We start from the raw sequence: 22,767 nt of genomic DNA on the forward strand, positions 1-22,767 counted from the left end.
CAATTTACCAGTAGTTAGCAGCAAACACACAGAGAAAGTGAAACATCGAAGAGACCCCAGAATGCAAAATCTCTCTCCGCCTTTTTCTCCTTCCTTATTCGAAAATTCTCAGCGTCTTTGTTGCAAACTCCTCTGAAATTCTCCGTCTTCTTCATTCGTTTTCGACTCTGCGTTCTACTACTTCTCGTCTCCTATCAGTATCATCGCAATTCATATTCAGTCTAGTGTGTTAAACCGGAGAATTTGGAGTCTCGCCGGAATTTTCCTCTGTCTATGTATGATTGCCGGTGATCAAAGCGCTTCTTAACGATTCTGTTCTCCTTTGAGAGATCTGAGTATCTGATTTCATCTACTACATATGTTTTCTCGAGAGTGATAGAAAGTAGGTCTCATACATATTTTTCCTCTGGAGGGAATTTTGATCCTCTGCTTCGTTAATTAACTTGTGATGAAGCGGATAAGAGATGATGTATATGCCTCTGGGTCTCAATTTAGACGTCCTCTTGGTTCTTCTCGAGGCCAATTGTGAGTTTCTCTAAATTCACCCTTCAAATTTCGGTTTTGATCTTGGTTCTGTTTTGTGGCGATTAGGTTTTCTATAATTCTGCATGGAGAGTGACAAATATTTGTTATGAATTGAGTAGTTTTAAGTAATCGATTAGAGATGATTTGGTGCAGATGTGGACAATCTCCGGTCCACGGCAGTGGTGACACCGAAGAAGAAGAAGAAGGAGGGAGCCGGAGAGTCTCTCAGAAATTGACAACCAATGATGCGTTGTCGTACCTGAGGGAAGTAAAAGAGATGTTTCAAGATCAACGCGAGAAATATGACAGGTTCCTCGAGGTTATGAAAGATTTTAAGGCTCAAAGGTTAGCTCTTTCACTCTCTATCGACTTCAAAGTTCAAGTAAGTTTTAGTAGGCGGCATTGTATTAATTCTTCGTCTTGCATTTTCAGAACCGACACAGGCGGTGTGATCGCAAGAGTTAAGGAATTGTTTAAGGGACATAATAATTTGATTTATGGATTCAACACCTTTTTGCCTAAGGGATATGAAATTACGCTTATTGAGGAAGACGACGCTCTGCCAAAGAAGACTGTTGAATTCGAACAAGCCATCAATTTTGTGAATAAAATTAAGGTGCTGTCGAAATCTTGGTCTTATATTTCTCTTTTGAAGTGCGCTTACATCTTGTGTCTCAATGTACAAGTTTCTTTTTTCTCACTGCAGATGCGATTCAAGCACGATGAACATGTCTATAAATCTTTCTTGGAAATCTTGAATATGTACCGAAAGGAGAACAAGGAAATTAAAGAGGTGTACAACGAGGTAATATACTTCATCTCACCTGTAATGCCACTCCAAACTTTTTCTAACCTTCGAATATCTATGCTCCAGGTATCTATTCTTTTTCAAGGCCACTTGGATTTGCTTGAACAGTTTACTAGGTTTTTGCCAGCGTCTTTGCCATCTCATTCAGCAGCGCAGCATAGCCGGAGTCAGGCTCAACAGTACAGCGACCGAGGATCAGACCCTCCTCTACTTCATCAAATGCAAGTGGAAAAGGTTCGTTTGATCTTTGTTTCATATTTTTCCTTGTTCTATTTTTTGCCACGTATCTCAATTTTGTTCCCGCTACAACTTTTTATCACCAGGAACGCCGACGAGAAAGGGCTGTTGCTCTCCGCGGTGATTATAGTGTTGAACGTTATGACCTTAATGATGATAAAACGATGGTGAAGATTCAAAGAGAGCAGCGGAAGCGCCTTGATAAGGAGAACAGGGCAAGGAGAGGCCGTGATTTGGACGATAGAGAAGCAGGTCAAGATAACCTACACCATTTTCCAGAGAAAAGAAAGTCGTCCAGAAGAGCTGAAGCTCTTGAAGCATATTCTGGTTCTGCTTCACATTCTGAGAAAGACAATTTGAAAAGTAAGCTAACTCCTGTGTCAAACATTTTTTTATTTGCTTGGTACCTTTTCTATTTTTTAAGAGTCCCAAACATTGGACACCTTAATTCTTTCTCTTTGAGAGAGAATTTATTTTCCAATTTTGGTTGCATGGTGATCTTTAAGGTGCGAAGATCTGCTTCTGTTTTCTAAGATGTTTACTTTGTGTTAGGTATGTACAAACAAGCATTCGTTTTCTGTGAGAAAGTCAAGGATAGACTATGCAGCCAAGATGATTATCAGACATTCTTGAAGTGCCTCAATATTTTTAGCAATGGAATAATCCAAAGGAAGGATCTGCAAAACTTGGTATTGCAATTTGTGATCAGGGGTTGATCTTGTGGTAACGTTCAGGAAGTTGTATTAAATCCCATTCATTTTCTTTCAGGTTTCTGATCTTCTTGGGAAATTTCCTGATCTGATGGATGAGTTCAACCAGTTCTTCGAGCGGTGTGAGAGTATTACTGGTACTGAAATACGTATTGTTATTTTAATAGTTATTACATATCAGCAATCTTCTTCTTTCTGACGGTCATCCTCTTTTTGTAGATGGATTTCAGCGTCTTGCTGGTGTTATGAGCAAAAGTATGCTGCTATTTTAAACTTCCCAGCTGTGAATAATATTGTCTCTTTCCCTCCTACTTTGTAAAATCTTTACTGACATTGCTGGTACACTTGGCAGAATTATTTAGCAGCGAAGAACAGTTATCCAGGCCAATGAAGGTGGAAGAGAAAGAAAGTGAACACAAGCCTGAACTCGAGGCTGTGAAGGAAACTGAGCAATGCAAGAAGGAGTACATGGGAAAATCTATTCAAGAGCTCGATCTCTCTGATTGCGAGTGTTGCACTCCTAGCTACCGGCTTCTGCCTGCGGATGTAAGCTTCTATTTCCAAGTTGCATTTTGAGCATGTTCATTGGATTTTTACTTACTGTAATATTATATTTGCAGTATCCGATACCAATTGCGAGTCAGAGATCGGAGCTAGGAGCTGAGGTTTTAAATGATCATTGGGTATCTGTCACTTCCGGAAGTGAAGATTATTCTTTTAAGCACATGCGCAGAAACCAATATGAAGAGAGCTTGTTCAGATGCGAAGATGATAGGTATTTATATTGACAACATACATATTATAGTTTGAAGTAATTGGTCATTTATGTTAATTACTGCTTATAACAGATTTGAGTTGGACATGTTGCTGGAATCTGTGAGCTCTGCGGCCAGAAGTGCAGAAAGTTTGTTGAACATCATCACAGAGAAGAAAATAAGTTTTTCTGGCTCCTTCAGGATCGAAGACCATTTTACGGGTCTGTATGCTTTTTTGGGACCATTTTACAGTTCGTAGTTATATCTTCTCTCTTCCCCTATTTAGGTGTCCTCATATGTTTGGTTATTAACTTTACCATTTTCTTATTGACATATTTACAGCCCTAAATTTAAGGTGTATTGAGCGACTTTATGGCGACCATGGTCTTGACGTGATAGACATATTAAATAAGAATCCAGCCACTGCACTTCCTGTAATCCTAACTCGTTTAAAGCAGAAACAAGGTGAATGGAAGAAATGCCGTGACGATTTTGATAAGGTCTGGGCGAACGTATATGCAAAAAACCATTACAAGTCACTTGATCACCGCAGCTTCTACTTCAAGCAACAAGATTCAAAGAACTTGAGTGCAAAATGTAAGTAGACTTATAGAAGTCGTAAGAAGATTTATATTCAAGTAGTTCCTTTATCCTGTTTTATCGCTCACATACATCCGGCAGTGCTATTTTTCCTTTCACTTATTCCTTTCTCATTCTGTTTTTTTATTGCTTCGTGAACCAGCATTGTTGGCTGAAATTAAGGAGCTGAAAGAGAAGTCTCAGAATGATGATGATGTTCTGTTGTCTATTTCTGCTGGTTACAGACAACCTATAAATCCTAATCTTGAATATGAGTATTTGAACAGAGCTATTCATGAAGACATGTTCAAAGTAGTCCAGTTTTCATGTGAGGAGTTATGTTCTACAAAAGAACAGCTCAGTAAAGTTCTGAGGCTTTGGGAAAATTTCCTGGAGGCAGTGCTGGGTGTTCCTCCCAGGGCCAAGGGCACAGATCTTGTTGAAGATGTTGTAATAAACCCCAAGACTCTCGATGTGAATCACAGCACATCTCCTAACGGGGAGGCTGCTGTGAGTTCTGGAGGAGACACAGCAAGGTTGGCTTCTAGGAAACTTAAATCTGCTGCCAATGGAGATGAGAATTCTTCATCTGGGACATTCAAACATGGGATAGGTTTGTTAAATAAAGATTCGACAGGGAAAGAAAATCTTGAAGATGTTGAAATAGCTAACAGAGATGGTGTTGCCTGCTCTGCTGTGAAACCTCAGAAAGAACAAGAAACTGGAAATGAAGCCGAGAAAAGGTTTGGAAAACCTATCCCAATGGATATTAGCGAAAGAGCAGCCATCTCGAGTATATCAATCCCAAGTGGGGCAGAAAACAATCATTGTGTAGTAGGCAAGGAAGTTTTGCCAGGTGCCTTCCAGATTTAAGCTATTTAATTTTATTTGTGCTGCTTGATTATTTGTGTTGATATTTGTTACTTTACAATTAAGGTGCACATGAGATTCAAGCCAAACCAAGCGACACCCTCACTGATATTCATCATGATGTAGATAGCATTGAAACTGTTCATTCGACTCAGGTACTAGTACTACAATCAATTGCTCGTTGTACCATATTTACACCATTCAGTTGCTCGTTGTACCATATTTATATATTCGCCTAAACCCACTATTACCTGGAGGTTTCCATAGCTTAGGGATGTAAAAATTTACAGTACTACCTATGGGACCCAGGGGTGTAAAAATTTAAAATGTGTCTTATATTATAATTATGCTTTCCGGACCCTTCTGACTCTGTCATATTACTAGGGAGGTGATGTTGGCAATTCGATAGTTTTGGCAAATGGATTAAGGTCAGATTCTTCTAAAGGTACTAGGAATTCTGATGATCCCGAAGGTCCCTCCAGAAATGAGAAAGAGGAAGGTGAACTGTCACCTAATGGTGATTTTGAAGACAACTTTGGTGTTTACAAAGATCATGGGGTGAAGTCCACATCCAAACCAGAGAATTCAGCAGAGGCTGAAGTAGAGGCAGATGCTGAAGTAGAGAATGAGGACGATGCTGACGATGTTGATAGTGAAAATGCTTCCGAGGCATCTGGAACTGAATCTGGTGGCGACGTATGTTCTCAGGACGAAGATAGAGAGGAGGAGAATGGTGAGCATGATGAGATCGATGGTAAAGCTGAGAGTGAAGGAGAAGCGGAGGGAATGGATCCACATCTCTTAGAAGGAGAAAGTGAGCTGCTTCCACAGTCAGAACGTGTTCTCTTATCCGTCAGACCCCTTTCAAAGCATGTCGCAGCAGTTTTATGCGATGAGAGAACAAAAGATCTCCAAGTTTTCTATGGGAATGACGACTTTTATGTTCTTTTTAGGCTTCACCAAGTGAGTTACCTAATTATTTATTGAAATTGATTCTCTCTAGCAAAGATAACGTGGTGCATTTTCAGATCCTGTACGAGAGAATTTTGTATGCAAAAAGGAATTGCTCAGGCGGTGAACTGAAATCGAAAAACTTAAAGGATACCAATGCCGGAGATCCTTATGCGAGGTACCTTCCTTTGTACAACTTTTTATACTAGCCTATGTAGATAATCATATACATGTTGTTCCCATCAAAATCTGATCTGTGTGTTGTACAGGTTTATGAGGGTTTTGTATGGTTTGCTAGATGGATCAGCTGAAAATACCAAGTTTGAGGATGAGTGCAGAGCTATAATTGGAAACCAATCATATGTGTTATTCACGTTGGACAAACTGATTTACAGATTGGTTAAGCAGGTGTTACTCACACTAGTGGTTTAGGACAATTTTTTTTATGTTATCGACATTATGTTACCTTCCTTGTGATGTTCTAATATTATCCATCTGCAGCTTCAAGCTATTGTAGCCGATGAAATGGACAACAAGCTGCTTCAGTTGTATGAGTATGAGAAATCCCGGAAACCAGGAAGGGTTATCGACTCAGTGTATTATGAAAATGTTAGGGTCCTCGTTCACGAGGAAAATATTTACCGGTTGGAATGTGTATGAACCCTTGTGACTCTCTTATCTCCCGCGGTCTTCATACATCAATGTGGTGACTCATGATCAATTTGAACTTAATTGCCCTTTTTAATTGATATGCAGTCATCCTTGCCTTCACGTTTATCTATCCAGCTTATGGATAACATAATCGAGAAGCCAGAAGCATATGCAGTTTCTATGGATCCCACATTTGCAAGTTATATGCAAACTGAGTTGCTTTCCGTCTCATCAGGAAAGAAAGAGGAGGGACATGACATTGTATTACAAAGGTATATATCTTATATAATCATCTGTCTCTTTAAGGTTTTCGCATAAACCTCTAGGTTCATGGAAATGGTAGATTCTATCTCTTTTGAAACGCTTGCAGGTTATATATAGGTTTATTATTTCTTTTTCTCTTCTACTGGAACTGGTCCAGGATACTGCAACGATATTGCATAATTAAATAAATTCCCTTTTGGCAGGAACCTCACCGGGTTGTATGATCTCTGTAAAGCTATGGAAGGTGTCGAAGTAGTAAATGGCTTGGAATGCAAGATGTCTTGCTCTTCTTACAAGGTAAACCGATCTTCCGTCCCAAAGATCTTGAACCAAGCAACTCAATTATACCCATTTCAACCTGTTCATCTTTCTTTATGCAAAAGCTTCTCTGTACTCAATTTCTTGTTCATGAATCAGTCAACATATATACTCATCTCTTGTAGATCGCGTACGTATTGGACACAGAGGATTACTTCCACAGGAAGAAGAAGAAAAAGAAGACTGAACAGTTATGGCAACGTAACAAGGTGAGAGTAGAAAGGTTCCATAGGTTTCTCTCAGCTTAAAGATGACCACAACAAAGTTTCCTCTTGGGTTTTCTTCTTTCCTTCAAACCAACAACACACAAGAAAAAGGTAAAACTGACAAAGTCGCACAAGTAAAGTTCTCTGCAACAATTCCCAACTTTGGTCTTCAAGTTTCTTACTATGCTGATTATAAGATGAGATATAGAGAGATGCACAAAGGAACAAAACCATAAGAAGAACAATGGTGGTTTAGAGTTACTGTGTGTATCTTTAGGTTTCAAGTGCCAAGTCTGTTAGTGTTACATGTAGTGTGTGTCTGTGCTCTTTAGGAGAATGTTGTTGTAAATATGGGAAAGCACTTGAAGATGCCTTGGTTAATAGATAGATAGGCCCAAAAGAAAAATTATTATTATATGCTTCAAATTTCAAGATTATGAAATCAACTAAATTTTTTATTGGTGACTAAGCGGTAACAACAACATTTTTGTTTTGGTGAATTAAGAACAAGAAAACAATGAGACATACAGAGACAGAGAAATCATATTTCGTGTTAATTAAGTTTACGAAAATGACTAAACCTAACCCTAATTAGGTTTCATCTTTCCTAAAGAGTAAAAGACCAAAGAATATGTGTTGAAAACCCCTGCATCCAGTATATGGATGTTTCATACGTTCAACAATGATGATTTTTTTATCATCTCATAATCGATGGAATAATACTACTTAGTTGTTTTCAACGCATTGAAACACTCCTTAGTGAGGCCGTCGTGATTTGTCTTTAAGACAAGACTTCAAACAAACGGGATGCCTATGAAACATTCAACGAGACATAAATGATTGTTTGCGATTTGTGAAATGTTAAGATTCATTTTTGCTTACGGACTAACTAACCAGTGGATGCTTAGGCGCGGTTAGTTTTCAACGTATTTAAAATTTACCAGTTTTCCATAAATGAGTATATGTAACTTCCAAATCTTGTATACGTGGCCTTTCTTTACTCACTCTCTTCTTATAGAAGGAAATCCTTAGAATACATTCCACGCAGAAGCAATCTCACGTCAATTCTGTACAACTACACAAACTCTATAAACCATACATCTTCCGTCTTCTGTTGTAAAAAAAAAGCAGAAAATGAAATCAAAGCAAATCAAAATGATGTTCTTTTTATTAATTGTAGTTTCAGCTTTGATTTTGCGACCGTCCAAAGCTCAGATAAAAACGAGCATATGTTCAAGAACACAGACAAGGCCGATAGATAACGTGGATGGATGTTTCGATGCGGTGAGATTAGCTGCGGATGTAGATATCAAATGGCTATCAAGAGACTGTTGCAAAGCAGTGAAAACACTTGATGATTGCCTTTTGCTTGTATTTCCCAACAGAGCTTACAATACTAATCTCTTCAAAGAAATTTGTTTCGAAATTTTCAATAACTTAATTTTATGATTTCTCTGTATTTTATAATGATATAATCAACGAATCAAATTTATTTTTTTAATTCTGATACGAAAATATTAACATTTCACAAATCGCAAACAATCCTATTATATATCTATACATGTCTCGTTCTTTGTTTCATGCTCCTCCGTTTGTTTGAAGTCTTATCACTAAAGAATGCTTCAATGCTTTGTAAACAACCTAGTATTTAGAGATTCCATCGATTATGAGATAACAAATAATCCATATTGTTGAATGTATGAACATCCATATCGGATGCACGGGTAATCAACATTATTCTTTGGTCAAAGTGAAACCTAATTAGGGTAAGGTTTAGTAGTGATTTTCTTTCAGTTGTTATTTCCAACTTAACTAATCCGAAATATGATCTCGCTGTCTCTAATTATTTTGTTGGTCTTAAGTCACCAAAAATGTTGTTACTGCTTATCTCGACCTTAATATTGAACATATATGACCCCTCAAAGATTATCTCTTTTTAACAAAAATAAATAAAAAAGTCCATTGGTCAAACTAATTCAAGCATATAAAATTACTTTTCCATAAATAAGTATTTGCTTGGGTCAAAACTTGTATATTTAATTAATTACGTCTTTCTTTCTTTACTCCATCTTCTTATAGAAGGATATCCTGAGAAAAAAACCCACAAAAAAAAAAGGCATCACGTCATTTCTCTACAACTACACAAACTCTATAAACCATCTATACATTTTTCGTCTTCTATTGTAAAACAAAAACAGATAAAATGAAAACAAAGCAAATCAAAATGATGTTCTTCGTACTAATAGTAGTTTCAGCTTTGATTTTCCGACCATCCGAAGCTCAGATGAAGATCCAATCGTGGATATGTTCAAGTGAACAGATAGCACCGATAGTAAACGTGAGTGGATGTTTCGATGCGTTGAAATTAGCGTTAGGGTCGGAGAAATTTGTCAGATTGCTATCAAAAGACTGTTGCAATGCAGTGAATATACTTCCTCACTGCCTTTTGATTGTATCTCCCGGCGTAGAGTACAATACTATTGTATTGAGAGACTTATGTTCTCAGTAGTTTTCAATGAAACAAATATCATGTAATGAAAAAATACAAATATTTTGAATTTTTTTTTAAGTTTTAATTATTTAATATAAACAATTGGAATCAACGAAATGTATTTTTAATTTTAGACGCTTCGTATATCAAACTTTCTTCTCATTTGTATTCAAAATCATTTTGATTTTTTTTATATTATAACTGAAACATTTTCCGAGAATTAAAAATTATCTAACGATCAAGATCCTTTTTATCTAACGATGAAGAAGATCCTTTTTTCCTTGATTCATTTTCTTCATAGTTTACAACTTTAACATGGTACAAATACCAAGTCAACAGAACTGACATGCACATGAATGATTTTGATTCGTGGGTTTTTTTTAATGCATATTCGGATGCCACAATCAATTTGGATATAGATTATGCGATGCTATCAAAGAAATAATATACATATTTTTTTCTTACTCCACATATATGACTGTTTCCGATTTGTGAAATATTAAGATTTTCGTACCAGAAACAAAAAGTGAATCAGATTCATTTTTATTTCATCATAAAAAATGTACAAATAAAAATCCCCTTGGTTACATGATTTTTGTTTCGTTGAACTTTAGGAAACAAAAGTTTTTGAAGATATAAGTATTGTAAACTATGTTGGGATAAAGAACGAAAAGGCAATCAGGAAGTGTTTTCACTGCTTTGCAACAGTCTCTTGATAGCAATCTGAAATCTTGATGCACCGCTAATCTCAACGAATCTAAACATCCAGCCACGTTCTCTATCGGCCTTGTCTGTGTACTTGAACATACGCTCAGTTTTAGCTGAGCTTCGGATGGTCGGTTAATCAAAGCCGAAACTAGAATTAATAAGAAGAACATCATTTTCAGTTGCTTTGTTTTCATTTTCTCTGTTTTTGTTTGACAATAGAAGACGGAAAATTTATGGCTTATAATATAGAGTTTGTGTAGTTATAGAGAAACGACGTGAAGATTTTTTATGTGTGGAATTTATTCTAAGGATTTCCTTCTATAAGAAGATTGACTAATTAAAGAAAGACCATGTAATAAAATTAAATATATATTTCTGCTTTAAATATAATTAGTTGACCAATAGAGTTTTTAGTTTTGTTGGACTCAAATTTTTTATTGGTGATTCTTAGTTTTTACAAAAAAAAAAAAAAGAAGTTCTCACTATTTGTTGTTTTTGTTTAAAAAAAAAAGATATCTTTGAGGGGTCATATATGTAATATGTTCAATATATATTGAGGTCGAGATAGTGAGGAAGCAGTAACAACATCTTTTTTGTGATATAAGAACAAGAAAATAATTAGAGACAGCGAGATCATAATCGATCGTAAGGTTACACATTAATCAATGGAAGGTCAAAAGACTTGGTTGTTTTCAACGCATTGAAACACTTGTTAGTGAGGCCGTCGAAATGTGTCTTTAAGATAAGACTTCAAACCGACGGAAGACAATGAAACATTCAACGAGACACATATGATTGTTTGCGATTTGTGAAATGTTTTAAGATTCTCGTATCAGAATTAAAAAAATAAATTTGTTTCGTTTTTTTTATTTATCATTAAAAAAAGGAATACAGAGAATTTATAAAAGTGATTCGTTGAACTTTTCGAAACAAATGCCTTTGAAGATATAAGTATTGTAAGCCCTGTCGGGATATACAAGCAAAAGGCAATCATCAAGTGTTTTCACTGCTCTGCAACATACTCTTGTTAGCAATTTGGAATCTTTGTCCGCAGCTAATCTCACCGCATTGAAACATCCAGCCACCTGTGTAATTGGCGTTGTCTGTTTACTTGTACATATGCTCGTTTTTAGCTGAGCTTCGGATGGTCGGAAAATCATAGCTGCAACTACAATTAATAAAAAGAACATCATTTTGATTTGCTTTGGTTTCATTTTCTGTTTTCTTTTTTAATAAACAGAAGACGGAAAATATATGGTTTATATACTTTATAAAGTTTGTGTAGTTAGTTGTAGAGAAATGATGTGAAGTTTTTTTTGGTGTGGAATGTATTCTAAGGATTTCCTTCCCAAAAGAAAAGGATCTCCTTCTATAAGAAGAGTGACTAAAGAAAGACCACGTAATTTTTTTTTGACCCAATCAATTTATGGAGTTTTGACCAAGCAATACTTTTTTAAACATAATTAGTTTAACCAATGGAGTTTTAGTTTTGTTGGATTCAACAAATATATCAAAGATTTATACTGGATATAAAAGGATTTAACTGATATAACATCTATATTTCGAAGATTTAAAGTGATCTAACAAACGAGATCCTGTTTTTCTTGGTTCGGGGATCCTTTTACATATGAAACATGATACTAATACCAAGTCGAAAGATATTGACACACGTATGACCAATACCAAGTCAATATATGATTTTGCATAGTTTATGTATGGATATTGGATGGTTATTTTTCCGGATTAAAAACTTGAATATATTTATTTTGCTAAGAAAAACTTGAGTATATATTGACAAAGCCTGAGGACTGTATTTAGATATAAGACCAACATAGATATAAAACTTGAAATACAAACTAAAAGAAACAAGAAGAACATGAGACCATGAAACATTCAACGAGACATAGATCATAGGTGTGATTGTTTGCGATTTTCTTGCCAGTATTTAAATGTAAATTTTGATTCATTTTCAATGTATCATTAAAAATACACCAAAGTTATAAAATTGATCATCCAGGGAACTTTCTAACACAAATGCTTTTCAAGATATTAGTATTTAAAGCTTTGTTAGGAAAGACAAGCAATAGGCAATCGGGAAGTCTTTTCTGTACAACAATTATGCGATGCTATCAAAGAAATAATATATTAGCTTATTTTACTCTGTACAACTTTTTTTCTCTCCTCTACATACAAATTTTAGAGTTATGCAAAATCTTGAGATTTTCGAATATATTGCAAATTGAGTCTTTCGTCTTGTCAATGGATTATATTCAATTTTTCATAGATAGCTAAAAATGCGAAACCTGAGGATTATATAGCCTTTAAGACTGAAGTGATAAGATGATCACATGAGATCTCAAACAAAGCGAAGGACCATGAAACATTCAGTGAGACAAGGTAAGAGTTTAAAGTTGAGGATTTCTTATAAACGAAACTTCGAATGAGACGAAGTACAAAAATTAAAGAGTAAATTAGTAATTCATCTTATTATTGGTTAACACTTAAAAGATAAAGAAAATTAATGACGCAATGGAGGAAACTTGCCAATACAAATGCTTCTGAAGATATTAGTAGGGTAAGCTTGGCCAGGATTAACAAGCAACAAGCAAGTATCAGGAAGTGTTCTTACTGCCTTGCAACAAACTTCTGTGAACCATCGGAAATCTCCGGCTGCCGCTTTTCTCACCGCATCGAAACATCCAGGCACGTTATCGATCGCTGTTGTCGGACACAGGTTCGTATTATGAGCTTCCGATGGTTGGAACATCAATGTTGAGATTAGTGCTAACAAGAAAAACATTACTTTGGTTTGCTGTAGTTTCATTTTTGAGTATATTTTTATTTTTTTGTTGTTTTGTGGTTTTGGATTGTGTGGAGATGATAAGGTATTGTATCGTATATAAATAGAAAAGAATTTAGGATTGTATGGAATGAATCTTATATAATAAAGTTTGACAGGAAAGATTGGGAAAATTAATGAATTATTTGTTTGACCCATATAGAAATATAATTATTAAGAGAATCCACAATCAATTTGTTTATATAATAATATGTGATGGTTTTAAGGAGATTATATACAGTATTACCGTCTGAAAAAAAAAAGATATATAAGAATTGATTTGGATATAGAAAGATTAAGAAGGGCAAGTGAAAAAAGAAATGTATATACAATAGTTTGAATGACGTAAGAAAATTAAAACAGTTTTATTTAAGTATCTTTTTTTATCGTATCATTGAAAGATAGAGAAAATTCATAAAATTGGTTATGCAGCTGCAGGGACCGTATTACTACAAATGACTCTGAAGACATTAATTGGTAACGCCAAGTCAGGCTTAAGTGTCAAGAAGCAAGTATCAGGAAGTGTTGCGTATACTGCTCTGCAACAGTCTACTGATAGCCATCTATAATCTCTTCCCGCAGCTAATCTCAGCGCATCGTAACATCCTGGTACTCTGCTTATCCTGTATGTCAAACAATAAACTTCCGGCGGAGCTGCTTCCGATGGTCGGAGAATCGATGCCAAGGTTATGGCTAACAAGAAAAATATCACTTCTTGTTTCATTTTTTTTTTTTGAGAAGTTTAAACAAGAATTGATTCCGTGGGTTCAAATCGTATGGAGCTGAGATCTTTTGTTTCGGCGAATAAGTAGAAAAGAGATTGTGCTGTATTAGAAATTAATGTTGTGTAGGGAATGTTTTTTATGAAAAGAATTTACGTAAAGAAAGTTTGACTTGATAAATTAATTTGGAAAATTCATATATTAGTTTGACCCATATATATATCTATCCATATCAATTGATATATAGTCAAATTTTCTGCATATGCATAGGAAAATCATTGAATATGTGTAAACCATATTATATTGTACCTAAAACATTGTTTGTATGTTGTGTCTAATTAGTTTAGATAAAATTTCAAATTTTAATTCTTAATAAAAAACCTCAAAGTTTAAATAACTTTTTTTTAAGAAAAGAAAAATAAGTGTTAAAAAAATTAAACAATATATAAACCATATTGAACGTAGAACAACTCTTAAAGATTTGGATGTTGTGTCCACTTAGTTAACACAAAATTTAAAAAATTAACACTTAACAAAAAAATATCATAATTTGTGGCACAAGCTAAGGTACAAAAGCATTTGTCCAAAAAAAAAAGCTAAGGTACAAAAGTCAAAACATGATGATATATGTTTGTTTTAAAATTTTGAGAACAAAAATTTATTTTCTTACAAGTGAAAAGAAATGTAATGATATCAAACCAAAAATGGGATTAAACATTTATATTAAGTTAAGGAGAGAATAAGAATTCGAACAAACTATAGAACAAAGTCACTGGGCAAAAATACATGGATTTTTGTTGGGTGTGACTTTTATTAACAATAACTAAAGCTATATATGTTGGATGATCTGTTATGTGCTCTCATGTACCCAGAGAAAACATGTAACCTCAGTATAATGTTATTTATTCCTATCAACCTCTACATACCATTTCTTCCATGCCTCCGTGAAACAGTTTTCCTTTGGAGAGGTCAGAGTCAACAAGTGCTTGTTGCTGAGTTCATGGCAAACAATCACCTATAAACTTGATATAAAACTTGAAATAAAAATTAATGAAACAAGAAGAATATGAGCCCATGCATGAAACATTCAACGAGACATAGATCATAGGTGATTGTTTGCGATTTTCTTGCCAGTATTTAAAAGTAAATTTTGATTCAGTTTCAATAATATATCATTAAGAATACACCAAAGTTATAAAATTGATCATCCAGGGAACTTTGTAACACAAATTCTTTTCAAGATGATAGTATTTAAAGCTTTGTAAGGAAAGACAAGCAATAGGCAATCAGGAAGTGTTTTCACTGCCTCGCAACAGTCTCTTGATAGCCATCTGATATCTTGATCCGCCGCTAATCTCACCGCATAAAAACATCCTGGTAAGTTAGCTACCGGCGTTGTCTCATCATCCGAACATAAGTGGTTTGGATCTAGACTTGGATCTAGACGAGCTTCTGATGGTCGGAAAATCAATGTGAAGACTAGGGTTAACAAGAACAACATCACTTTGGTTTGTTTTAGTTTCATTTTTGACAAGATTCCAAAATAATTAGCTTTGTAGGTTTGGATAGTGTAGAACTGAGATCTCTGCTCTTTGGTAAATAAATAGACTTTTTTTTTGTATTATTCAGATGCTGTGTATGGAATTTTCTTATACATAGAAGATATAGGTGAAGAAAGTTTGACTATAAGAACTAGAAGAGAATAGGAAAGTTTGACCCATATGCATATATTAGTAGGATATTCACAATCAGTTTTTATATCAAAGAAAAAATATATATATATTTTTTTTTACTGAATAAAATTTCTTCGCTCCACCACATTCAAATCTTAGAGTTATGCAAATTCTTGAGATTTTCCAATATATATATTGCAAATTGAGTCTTTCGTCTTGTCTCCCGTACTATGGATTAGATATTCAACTTTTGTTTTCATAGATAGCTAAAATTCGTTTTCTATGGTTGGCTGCTTTTTAATTTGGACTAAAAATTCCAAAACCTGAGGAGGATTATATAACATTTAATTAAGACGAAGAAATAAAGATGAGATCTCAAACAAAGTGAAACATTCAGTGAGGCAAAGTAAGATCGATATAAAAGAGTCGAATTGTTCATAATTTTCTTATAAATGAAACATCCAATGATACAAAGTAGAAAAATTATAGAGTACAATTTTAATCATCTTATATTATTGGTTGAAACTTAAAAGATAAAGAAAATGATAAAACTAATGACGCAATGGAGGAAACTTGCCAATACAAATGCTTTTGAAGATTCTAATAGGGTAAGCTCTGCCAGGATAAATAAGCAAGAGGCACGTATCATTAAGTGTTCTCACTGCCCTGCAACAATCTCTATTTAGCCATCGGAAATCTGCGTCGCCTGCCGCTAATCTCAATGCATCGAAACATCCAGGCTCCTTCTCTATCGCTGTTGTTTCACACAGGTTCGTATTCCGAGCTTCCGATGGTTGGAACATCAATGTTGAGATTAGCGCTAACAAGAAAAACATCACTTTGGTTTGTTGCATTTTCATTTTTTGAGAATATTATTTTTTAGTTGTTTTTGTGGGTTTGGATTTCGTAGAGATGATAAGACATTGTATCGTATATAAAAAGAAAATAATTTAGGATTGTATGGAATGTAATCTTATATAACAAAGTTTCACTGGAAAGATTGGGAAATTTTATTTATTTGTTTGACCCCATATAAATATAATTATTAAGAGAATCCACAATCAATTTGTGTATATAATATGTCATGGTTTTAAGGAAATTATATATTACCGTCTGAGGTACGTACCACCAATATCCAGATGTATCAAGTGAAAAAGAAATGTATAGTTGACGTAAGAAAATTAAAACGTTTTCTTTTTCTTTTTATCGTATCATTTGAAAGAGAGAAATAATTAATTTTATCACTTATTCAGTTTTGGTAGACAAGATTACGTTTGGAGCCAGTATAAGTACTTCTTTTTTTTTTAACTCAGAGCCAGTATAAGTATGATCACATTCACAAGACAAATGAATGGAAAAATGTCAAAAACAAAAGAAAAGAAAAGAGTAAGGTATTTTTACATCTTCGTTTAAACGATCCTTTACATATTTAACTTGTGACAAAAGGTACCAAGATCTGAACTATGTTGTGATGGTTTATATGAATTAATTCGTTGATTAATATTTCTGTTAATTAAACAAGTGTTAACGTGAATTTTCAGCTGAATATGGCAAAATAACAATTTAATTGTAATCTTTTGAATATTTTATAAATGGGTATATTTCTTTTTATGAAATCAAAGTTGAAAATATATATTCCCAATAAGTGAGAGGAATGATAGGCCTATTAAAACAAAAGGAACACGGTGAAAATGAGAGTTCAGATAAAGTCCAAGGACGATGAAACATTGAAGTGAACAAAGATATGTATAGTTTGAATGAGGTAAGAAAAATTCAAAAATATTATTTCATTATTTATTTTATAATTGAAAGATACAGAAAAATCATGAAGTTGGAGGCTTAACAGCATCACAAATATTTCTGAAGTTAGTCATTGGCAATTCAAGTTCAGAAGTAAGTTTCAAGAAGCAAGTAACTGGAAGTGTTGCGAATACTGCTCTGCAGCATTTTCCTGTTAACAAACTAACATCTCTGTGCACCGCTCTTCTCAACGCTTCGTAACATCTTGGCGCTCTTTCTATGAATAATGTTGAACAATATCTGACCGGCGGAGCTGCTTCCGATGGTCGGAAATTCAATGCCAAGATTAGGGCTACCAAGAAAAACATCACTTTGGTTTGTTTTAGTTCCATTTTTGTTCTTTTCTTTTTTGAGAAGTTTTCAAAAGAATTGGTTGTGTGGGTTCGAATTGTATGTATCTTTGTCTCGACGTATAAATAGAAAAGAGTTTGTACTGTATTGTGAATTTGTGATATGTGATGAAAGTTTGACTTAAAAAAAATTAACTTGGCAAGTTCATATATTATTATTTTATTTTATTTTGGTAGAAAGTTCATATATTTGTTTGACCCATATATATTGGAAAATGATTGAATACTGTATGAAGAAATCCATAAAGTGGATATCAGCTCCATTTCCCATTAAAAAAAGAAAGAAAATAAATCACTTTTCTATAGTACATACTATTTGACAGAAAATTAATTAATTTTATCACTTTTCAGTTTTTGTGATTCTGAAATTAAATACAACAGTATATTATTATCAACAACTAATCCAAGGATAAATGAATGGAAGATTCAAGTTTTCTAGGTAGGTAAAAAAACTAATATTGTCGGTGAAAAAAAAAAAAAAAAACAAACTAATATTGTAGTTCTTCTAAGATCGTTTGCATAGTTGTGGCACAAGGTACAAAAGTCAAAACATGATGATATAGATTTGGTTTAAGTTTTATGAGCATAAATTTTCTTTTCTTTTTACAACTGAAAAGAAATGTAATGATACCAAACCAAATATGGATGGATTAAACATTTATATTAAGTTAAGGAGAGGATAGGAATTCGAATCAAGTATAGAACAAAGTCACTCGGAATTTGTTGGGTGTGACTTTTATTAACAATAACAATACTCTGTTTCTTACTATTGTTTAAGGCAAACAAAGACTAAAGCTATATGTTGGATGAGTTATGTGCTCTCATGTACCCAGAGAAAACATGTGACCTCAGTAATGTTATTTATTCCGATCAACCTCTGCATACCATTTCTTCCATGCCTCCGTGAAATGCCCAAGAAGACCAGTTATTTCTGTTTTAACAACATTTTTCAAAACCAAAACTCAGTTTATGTTTTATAATCAGATATGTTTGCCAATCGAATCAAGAAACGATTAGAGTGTGGTTGTTACCTTGATTGCAATACTGTGGTTGGTAGGTAGAAGCAAGGGCCTCGATCTCTAGTAACCTTCCCTTTCCGACTTTGTCGTTGTTCGTCTTAGATGCTCCTATTGGGGAGAACGGGCCAAACACATATTTACTTGCAGCTGGTTTCGATTCCTGCTCTGTGTTTTCCTCGTCATGTTTCTTATATCCAATTTGCTTGCGGATTGATGAACAATATGTTTTGTTTCTCTTTGCCCTCAAGTTTGTGATCTCTGTTCCAAATACCCGCTTCGGTTCTCCGGAATTAAATAAGCTTAATCCTCTTTCAGCTATGCTTTTGGACCCTAACCACCTATATGCTGGTTTCCTAGTCACTGGTATATGAGTCTGGAGAAAGCAAAAAAAATAATAATAATAACTAAAAGATGATACACTGGAAATTTGCAAGTATTACAGTGTTAATGTATTGGCTTAGGAACAAAGCTCTTACCTTCTCGATTAAATTCATCGAGGCAAATACATTTGCAATGTCGTAAAGTCTTCTAACTTTAGCTGTTAATCAATTTCAGAAATTTGGTTGGTTAATGGTACTGTATACTTGTGAGAACAGAGATTAGAAAAGATCTAAAACAGGAAATATAGATGTACTTCGCATATGGACTGAATCTGGAGAGTCGCTCAGCAAGGCTTTTGCAGCACTATCAAGTGTGATGAGATCATCCTGAAGAGAAGGCAGCAGACAGGGTGTGAGTTGTTGTTTATAAGAGGGATTTGAAAAGTATTGTGTAAGAAGCCAAAGAGAGATATTCACTTACATCAGAACATAGAAACATCTTCACAAAATTCTGTGCGAGAAGCCAGAGAGATTTTTCCTTCTTTTGGTCTGAAAATGATATTAGTTTGATTTCAAGTTAGCTCCTAAAGAAAATCTTATCCTGGAAACTTTTATTCATCAAGTAGCACTTTGTTAATGCAGAACTATTTGCAGAAGAATGTTTATTCAGAATCAAGTTGTGGACTGAAATCCCAATAGTGATTAGCAGATGGATATTGATAACACTCCAACAAAACAAAACACTAGAAGAAAGAAGATTACCCATTTTAGAGGATGATGAGTTCTCCTGATCATCAGGTGTTAAAGTTAAAGGTTCTTCTCTTTCACAACCATTTGAAACCTAATACATTTACGACCATAGAATCACATCACAGGTAACATCTTCAAAGTTAAATTCCAAACCACTTTAAAAAATCTAATAAAAAATTCAGCAACAAAGAATCTTAAGAGGATGAACTTATATACCTTGTCTGAATTGTTTGAACTTGAGTAACCTAACCTCTCTCTCATCCCTTCTTCCTGTAAACAAAAACAACCAAAGACAAGTTTCAAAACCATTCTCCTTGCATCATTAAAAGCCAGATGTTGAACATCCATATCAAGTAAACCTTGAGTTCATCTAGAGAACGAGGAATCTCTCCAAAACCTTTCCACGAGTATTGATTCTTCCCTCTTCTTGCCACAATCTGAATATACACCACAAAACTCTAAATCAGCTCAAGCTAAACCCAGCAAAATAAAAAAGAGCATACATACCCCAATACTCTCCAATATATTGACCACATCATAGATACGCCGCCTTTCAACTCCTGAAACAAAATTTGAGAAATCCGATGAGAGCGTAACCAAAACAGTCATCGGATTACTTAGTTCTCCGTTAGCCCAATTGTTCTTAGTCTAGGAATCGAACGCATACGTTTAGATTTGACCTATCCATCGATTTTAAAATTTCAATCTCACAAAATCAGGAGGAAGAAGAATAAACCTAATTGCCCAGCGGCATCATCGAGCCCAATGAGATCCACATCGTCTCGGTTATACAGTCTCAGGAAACTGAATCGTACATAAGACATCAATTACACATAAATCCAACAAAGCAAAATCTGGTGAAAGAGAGAGAGAGAGGTGTTACTTGGAGACGAGAACCCCAAGAGATTTCTCCTTGCGGCTATAAATTTGCAGACCAAGCGATTCCGCATCTTGAGAAACAACAATCGCAGAAGACATTTTCCCCAGAAACAAAAAACAGAGAAAGAGGACGAGAAATTTCTGAGATTCGGATATTTGTCTTAGCAATTAAAAAAAAAAAAAAAAAACTTTTTGGGGCCAAAGCGGGGGGAGAGAGATTTCGAATTGTGAAAATAGGCGCTTCATTCATCGCTTTAGCACTTGTTATCACTGTTAATGACGCAAATACCCTCGATCCTCTTAACTACACGGAGTATTGAAAGGGTAAATATTATAAATCGATGCAGAGCCGGATTAGCATTTTTTGAGCGCCATCGGCAAAATTTCGTAAATCAAAATTTTATGCCTAATTGAGCATTAAAATTTATCAAGTGGCTGGCTAAACGAGCTGGTTAATGAGTTGAAAATTAGTTGATCGATTAAAAACACAATTAACTAAGGTTGAACAGGCTTAAATTTTTAAAGTATTAATTAGTTAAAAATGAGTTTATATTGAAATCAATTAAATTTTGGTTATAAACTACAATGAATTTACGCCAAAATCGGAATCTCATAAAAGGGTAAAAATGTGAAAAACATCATACCAGTAAAAAAAACTCATTATCGGAATTAAAAAGTTTTATGAAAAATACATTTCTTTTGCAATCTCTGTTGTCTGATTAAAATACATAAGAATATACTTTCCTGAGAAACGTATAGAGAGAAACAGGTCCCTAGAAATTGTATACAGAACACACCACATTTTGATATTACCACAAAACAAAAGATAACCAAACAAACAAACAACAATCTATGGCTCAACAACAGTCACTTGTTCCCACTCTCCATCAACAGACTCTTTCCACACTGTAACGTTATTGTTCCCATCGGAAACAGCCAACAAATTACCGGTCAACGACCACGAGACCCGCCACACTGGTGTTTTGAAATCTTTCAAAACAGTACCTTCCCATTGCTCACCTTCTTTCCCTATGGTCCATATGATCACTTTCCCATCTTCTGAACCACTGGCTATGGTTGACTTTGGGAGACCCAAGTTCGGTGCCCAAGCCACATCACGGACCCAATCCGTGTGCTTGTTGAGAGCCGGGAAACAATCCATTTTCCATGACCCGTTCGAGAACTTCCACACTTTCACCGTGCTATCACACCCGCCGGATGCTAGTTTGTAGACCGGATCGATCATACCAGAGCTAACGAGTGCGCCTGGTTCTGTGGCCGGTGCCCACGACACTGAAGTGACACCAACAGGGTGTGCTTGGTCTATCTTTGTCGTGTCCCAACCGCCATCAGCTCGAGCCGAGAAAACTGATATGTTTCCATCAGATGCTCCGCAAGCTAAGGAGAGTCCAAGTTCATGAGGAGCCCAAGCGATAGAGTTGACAGATACTTTGTGGTCTGTGAAGACATGAGCTTGTGTCCATTGGTTTTGGTTACCTTCTTTCCATAATATAATTTGCCCATCATAGGAACATGAAGCGAGAAGTGAACCAAACTTTGGGTGCGCCCAAGCGACTTGCCAGACAGGACCTCGATGACCGGTTAAGGTAGCTAGATGCTGAGATCCACCGCTGTTGCTTACTCCGGTTATCTTGATCGTGCAGTCAGACGAGGCAGTTGCTACTCGCTTTCCATAGTAATCCATGACCACATCATGAATAGTGTCGCTATGACCAGTTTCAATCTTCTGAGGAGGCATGTTTCCTGAATGCTTTCACTGTTACAATACAAATCAACAGGGAACACAACCATGAGCATGTTGATCCAGACATTAACCGAAGCAAAGTGTTAGATTATTAAGCAGAACAATTAACAAATTATCACAGCCAAGACCATATGGTAAGCACAAGGATTATTTAAACTCAGACCTCAATTTTAAGCGATTAATCAACACAATCAACATCGCAATGTTTACAAGTTGTGAAAAAAACAAGATCAAAACGAGAAATTATAAAACGTGGATTCTAAGATTGATCGCTTCCCACCGATGTGAATGAGAGTACATAACCTAAATCGATCTACAGGCGCTGATAGAAGTCTAGCAAATTTTAACGAAATTCATTGGAAGATCAAATTGAGCTAAGACTTCATAAACAACAGAGAAAAATCTCACATCGTTACGAACCTCTGGTATTGGAGTTATCTTCTTCCTTTGAACTCTCCAAAACTCAGATCTGCTACTGCTTAGAGACGAGAGAGACAAAGCGAAAGAGGCGAGTTTGTGTCCTTATTACCGATTCTACCCCTACTTGTTGGAATGACATTAATACCCCCTACATACT

At 35.1% G+C, this 22,767-nt stretch overlaps 13 protein-coding genes across 15 annotated transcripts; 3 read left to right on the top strand and 10 right to left on the bottom strand.

The window, feature by feature from the left end:
* The first annotated feature begins 12 nt into the window (after window positions 1–12).
* On the top strand, window positions 13–7,398 carry SNL1 (SIN3-like 1). 2 transcript variants are annotated; one of them, NM_110998.5, is made up of 22 exons: window positions 13–525; window positions 679–870; window positions 958–1,141; window positions 1,232–1,330; window positions 1,400–1,567; window positions 1,657–1,933; window positions 2,123–2,259; window positions 2,339–2,417; window positions 2,500–2,535; window positions 2,633–2,826; window positions 2,901–3,055; window positions 3,129–3,256; window positions 3,378–3,632; window positions 3,778–4,470; window positions 4,551–4,639; window positions 4,869–5,447; window positions 5,513–5,613; window positions 5,705–5,843; window positions 5,937–6,089; window positions 6,192–6,358; window positions 6,554–6,647; window positions 6,794–7,398. In NM_110998.5, exons 1-22 carry the CDS (start codon window positions 449–451, stop codon window positions 6,914–6,916), a joined length of 4,119 nt encoding a protein of 1,372 aa, NP_186781.4. In that variant the 5' UTR covers window positions 13–448; the 3' UTR covers window positions 6,917–7,398. The 2 variants fall into 2 exon arrangements, with proteins under 2 accessions (NP_186781.4, NP_001189789.1); NM_001202860.2 differs by having other exon boundaries at window positions 17–525; window positions 1,657–1,897; window positions 6,794–7,273.
* On the bottom strand, window positions 15–155 carry AT3G01319 (uncharacterized protein; the record flags this gene model as incomplete). The annotated part of the gene is made up of 1 exon (NM_001125076.1): window positions 15–155. One exon carries the CDS (start codon window positions 153–155, stop codon window positions 15–17), a length of 141 nt encoding a protein of 46 aa, NP_001118548.1.
* Window positions 7,399–7,978: 580 nt separating the features above from the next.
* On the top strand, window positions 7,979–8,323 carry AT3G01322 (ECA1-like gametogenesis related family protein; the record flags this gene model as incomplete). The annotated part of the gene is made up of 1 exon (NM_001084611.2): window positions 7,979–8,323. Exon 1 carries the CDS (start codon window positions 8,009–8,011, stop codon window positions 8,321–8,323), a length of 315 nt encoding a protein of 104 aa, NP_001078080.1. The 5' UTR covers window positions 7,979–8,008.
* A 645-nt stretch (window positions 8,324–8,968) lies between these two features.
* Window positions 8,969–9,475, top strand: AT3G01326 (ECA1 gametogenesis related family protein). Its single transcript, NM_001084612.2, has one exon. It carries the CDS (start codon window positions 9,078–9,080, stop codon window positions 9,381–9,383), a length of 306 nt encoding a protein of 101 aa, NP_001078081.1. The 5' UTR covers window positions 8,969–9,077; the 3' UTR covers window positions 9,384–9,475.
* A 469-nt stretch (window positions 9,476–9,944) lies between these two features.
* AT3G01327 (ECA1-like gametogenesis related family protein) lies at window positions 9,945–10,287 on the bottom strand. The gene has a single exon (NM_001084613.2). It carries the CDS (start codon window positions 10,265–10,267, stop codon window positions 9,950–9,952), a length of 318 nt encoding a protein of 105 aa, NP_001078082.1. The 5' UTR covers window positions 10,268–10,287; the 3' UTR covers window positions 9,945–9,949.
* Window positions 10,288–10,936: 649 nt separating this feature from the next.
* AT3G01328 (ECA1-like gametogenesis related family protein) lies at window positions 10,937–11,349 on the bottom strand. The gene has a single exon (NM_001084614.2). It carries the CDS (start codon window positions 11,285–11,287, stop codon window positions 10,973–10,975), a length of 315 nt encoding a protein of 104 aa, NP_001078083.1. The 5' UTR covers window positions 11,288–11,349; the 3' UTR covers window positions 10,937–10,972.
* Window positions 11,350–12,567: 1,218 nt separating this feature from the next.
* On the bottom strand, window positions 12,568–12,897 carry AT3G01329 (ECA1-like gametogenesis related family protein; the record flags this gene model as incomplete). Its single annotated transcript, NM_001084615.2, has 1 exon — window positions 12,568–12,897. One exon carries the CDS (start codon window positions 12,895–12,897, stop codon window positions 12,592–12,594), a length of 306 nt encoding a protein of 101 aa, NP_001078084.1. The 3' UTR covers window positions 12,568–12,591.
* Window positions 12,898–13,264: 367 nt separating this feature from the next.
* Window positions 13,265–13,729, bottom strand: AT3G01331 (ECA1 gametogenesis related family protein). The gene has a single exon (NM_001084616.2). It carries the CDS (start codon window positions 13,634–13,636, stop codon window positions 13,337–13,339), a length of 300 nt encoding a protein of 99 aa, NP_001078085.1. The 5' UTR covers window positions 13,637–13,729; the 3' UTR covers window positions 13,265–13,336.
* A 1,046-nt stretch (window positions 13,730–14,775) lies between these two features.
* Window positions 14,776–15,222, bottom strand: AT3G01323 (ECA1-like gametogenesis related family protein). The gene has a single exon (NM_001035538.2). The coding sequence runs from the start codon at window positions 15,157–15,159 to the stop codon at window positions 14,839–14,841; it is 321 nt and encodes a 106-aa protein (NP_001030615.2). The 5' UTR covers window positions 15,160–15,222; the 3' UTR covers window positions 14,776–14,838.
* Window positions 15,223–15,836: 614 nt separating this feature from the next.
* AT3G01324 (ECA1-like gametogenesis related family protein) lies at window positions 15,837–16,199 on the bottom strand. Its single transcript, NM_001084617.2, has one exon. It carries the CDS (start codon window positions 16,165–16,167, stop codon window positions 15,859–15,861), a length of 309 nt encoding a protein of 102 aa, NP_001078086.1. The 5' UTR covers window positions 16,168–16,199; the 3' UTR covers window positions 15,837–15,858.
* Window positions 16,200–17,087: 888 nt separating this feature from the next.
* On the bottom strand, window positions 17,088–17,460 carry AT3G01325 (uncharacterized protein). The gene has a single exon (NM_202474.2). It carries the CDS (start codon window positions 17,437–17,439, stop codon window positions 17,131–17,133), a length of 309 nt encoding a protein of 102 aa, NP_974203.1. The 5' UTR covers window positions 17,440–17,460; the 3' UTR covers window positions 17,088–17,130.
* A 577-nt stretch (window positions 17,461–18,037) lies between these two features.
* On the bottom strand, window positions 18,038–20,595 carry DEL3 (DP-E2F-like protein 3). The gene is made up of 11 exons (NM_110999.7): window positions 20,430–20,595; window positions 20,283–20,350; window positions 20,054–20,106; window positions 19,906–19,983; window positions 19,763–19,816; window positions 19,559–19,637; window positions 19,278–19,345; window positions 19,111–19,183; window positions 18,953–19,014; window positions 18,489–18,849; window positions 18,038–18,388 (listed from the first exon to the last, which is right to left on the bottom strand). Exons 1-11 carry the CDS (start codon window positions 20,522–20,524, stop codon window positions 18,315–18,317), a joined length of 1,065 nt encoding a protein of 354 aa, NP_186782.2. The 5' UTR covers window positions 20,525–20,595; the 3' UTR covers window positions 18,038–18,314.
* Window positions 20,596–21,021: 426 nt separating this feature from the next.
* AT3G01340 (Transducin/WD40 repeat-like superfamily protein) lies at window positions 21,022–22,713 on the bottom strand. 2 transcript variants are annotated; one of them, NM_001035539.1, is made up of 2 exons: window positions 22,599–22,685; window positions 21,067–22,202 (listed from the first exon to the last, which is right to left on the bottom strand). In NM_001035539.1, exon 2 carries the CDS (start codon window positions 22,182–22,184, stop codon window positions 21,276–21,278), a length of 909 nt encoding a protein of 302 aa, NP_001030616.1. In that variant the 5' UTR covers window positions 22,185–22,202; window positions 22,599–22,685; the 3' UTR covers window positions 21,067–21,275. The 2 variants fall into 2 exon arrangements, with proteins under 2 accessions (NP_001030616.1, NP_186783.1); NM_111000.3 differs by having other exon boundaries at window positions 21,074–22,202; window positions 22,611–22,713.
* Between the last annotated feature and the right edge of the window lie 54 nt (window positions 22,714–22,767).

The sequence above is a fragment of the Arabidopsis thaliana genome, chromosome 3 (genome assembly GCF_000001735.4).
Source record: "Arabidopsis thaliana chromosome 3, partial sequence".
Lineage (NCBI taxonomy): Eukaryota > Viridiplantae > Streptophyta > Magnoliopsida > Brassicales > Brassicaceae > Arabidopsis > Arabidopsis thaliana.

Bases quoted from the DNA above. Each gene is read 5' to 3' on its own strand.
- AT3G01331 (NM_001084616.2), bottom strand. From the start codon at position 13,636: ATGAAACAAGAAGTGATATTTTTCTTGTTAGCCATAACCTTGGCATCG.
- AT3G01325 (NM_202474.2), bottom strand. From the start codon at position 17,439: ATGGAACTAAAACAAACCAAAGTGATGTTTTTCTTGGTAGCCCTAATC.
- AT3G01340 (NM_001035539.1), bottom strand. From the start codon at position 22,184: ATGCCTCCTCAGAAGATTGAAACTGGTCATAGCGACACTATTCATGAT.
- AT3G01328 (NM_001084614.2), bottom strand. From the start codon at position 11,287: ATGAAACCAAAGCAAATCAAAATGATGTTCTTTTTATTAATTGTAGTT.
- AT3G01324 (NM_001084617.2), bottom strand. From the start codon at position 16,167: ATGAAAATGCAACAAACCAAAGTGATGTTTTTCTTGTTAGCGCTAATC.
- SNL1 (NM_110998.5), top strand. From the start codon at position 449: ATGAAGCGGATAAGAGATGATGTATATGCCTCTGGGTCTCAATTTAGA. The intron at 526-678 runs GTGAGTTTCTCT...GATTTGGTGCAG, and splicing joins GGTTCTTCTCGAGGCCAATT to ATGTGGACAATCTCCGGTCC. The intron at 3,257-3,377 runs GTCTGTATGCTT...ACATATTTACAG, and splicing joins GATCGAAGACCATTTTACGG to CCCTAAATTTAAGGTGTATT.
- DEL3 (NM_110999.7), bottom strand. From the start codon at position 20,524: ATGTCTTCTGCGATTGTTGTTTCTCAAGATGCGGAATCGCTTGGTCTG. The intron at 20,107-20,282 runs GTTTATTCTTCT...ATTTTGTTTCAG, and splicing joins TGATGCCGCTGGGCAATTAG to GAGTTGAAAGGCGGCGTATC. The intron at 19,817-19,905 runs GTTTACTTGATA...TTTTGTTTACAG, and splicing joins GTTCTCTAGATGAACTCAAG to GAAGAAGGGATGAGAGAGAG.
- AT3G01323 (NM_001035538.2), bottom strand. From the start codon at position 15,159: ATGAAACTAAAACAAACCAAAGTGATGTTGTTCTTGTTAACCCTAGTC.
- AT3G01326 (NM_001084612.2), top strand. From the start codon at position 9,078: ATGAAAACAAAGCAAATCAAAATGATGTTCTTCGTACTAATAGTAGTT.
- AT3G01327 (NM_001084613.2), bottom strand. From the start codon at position 10,267: ATGAAAACAAAGCAACTGAAAATGATGTTCTTCTTATTAATTCTAGTT.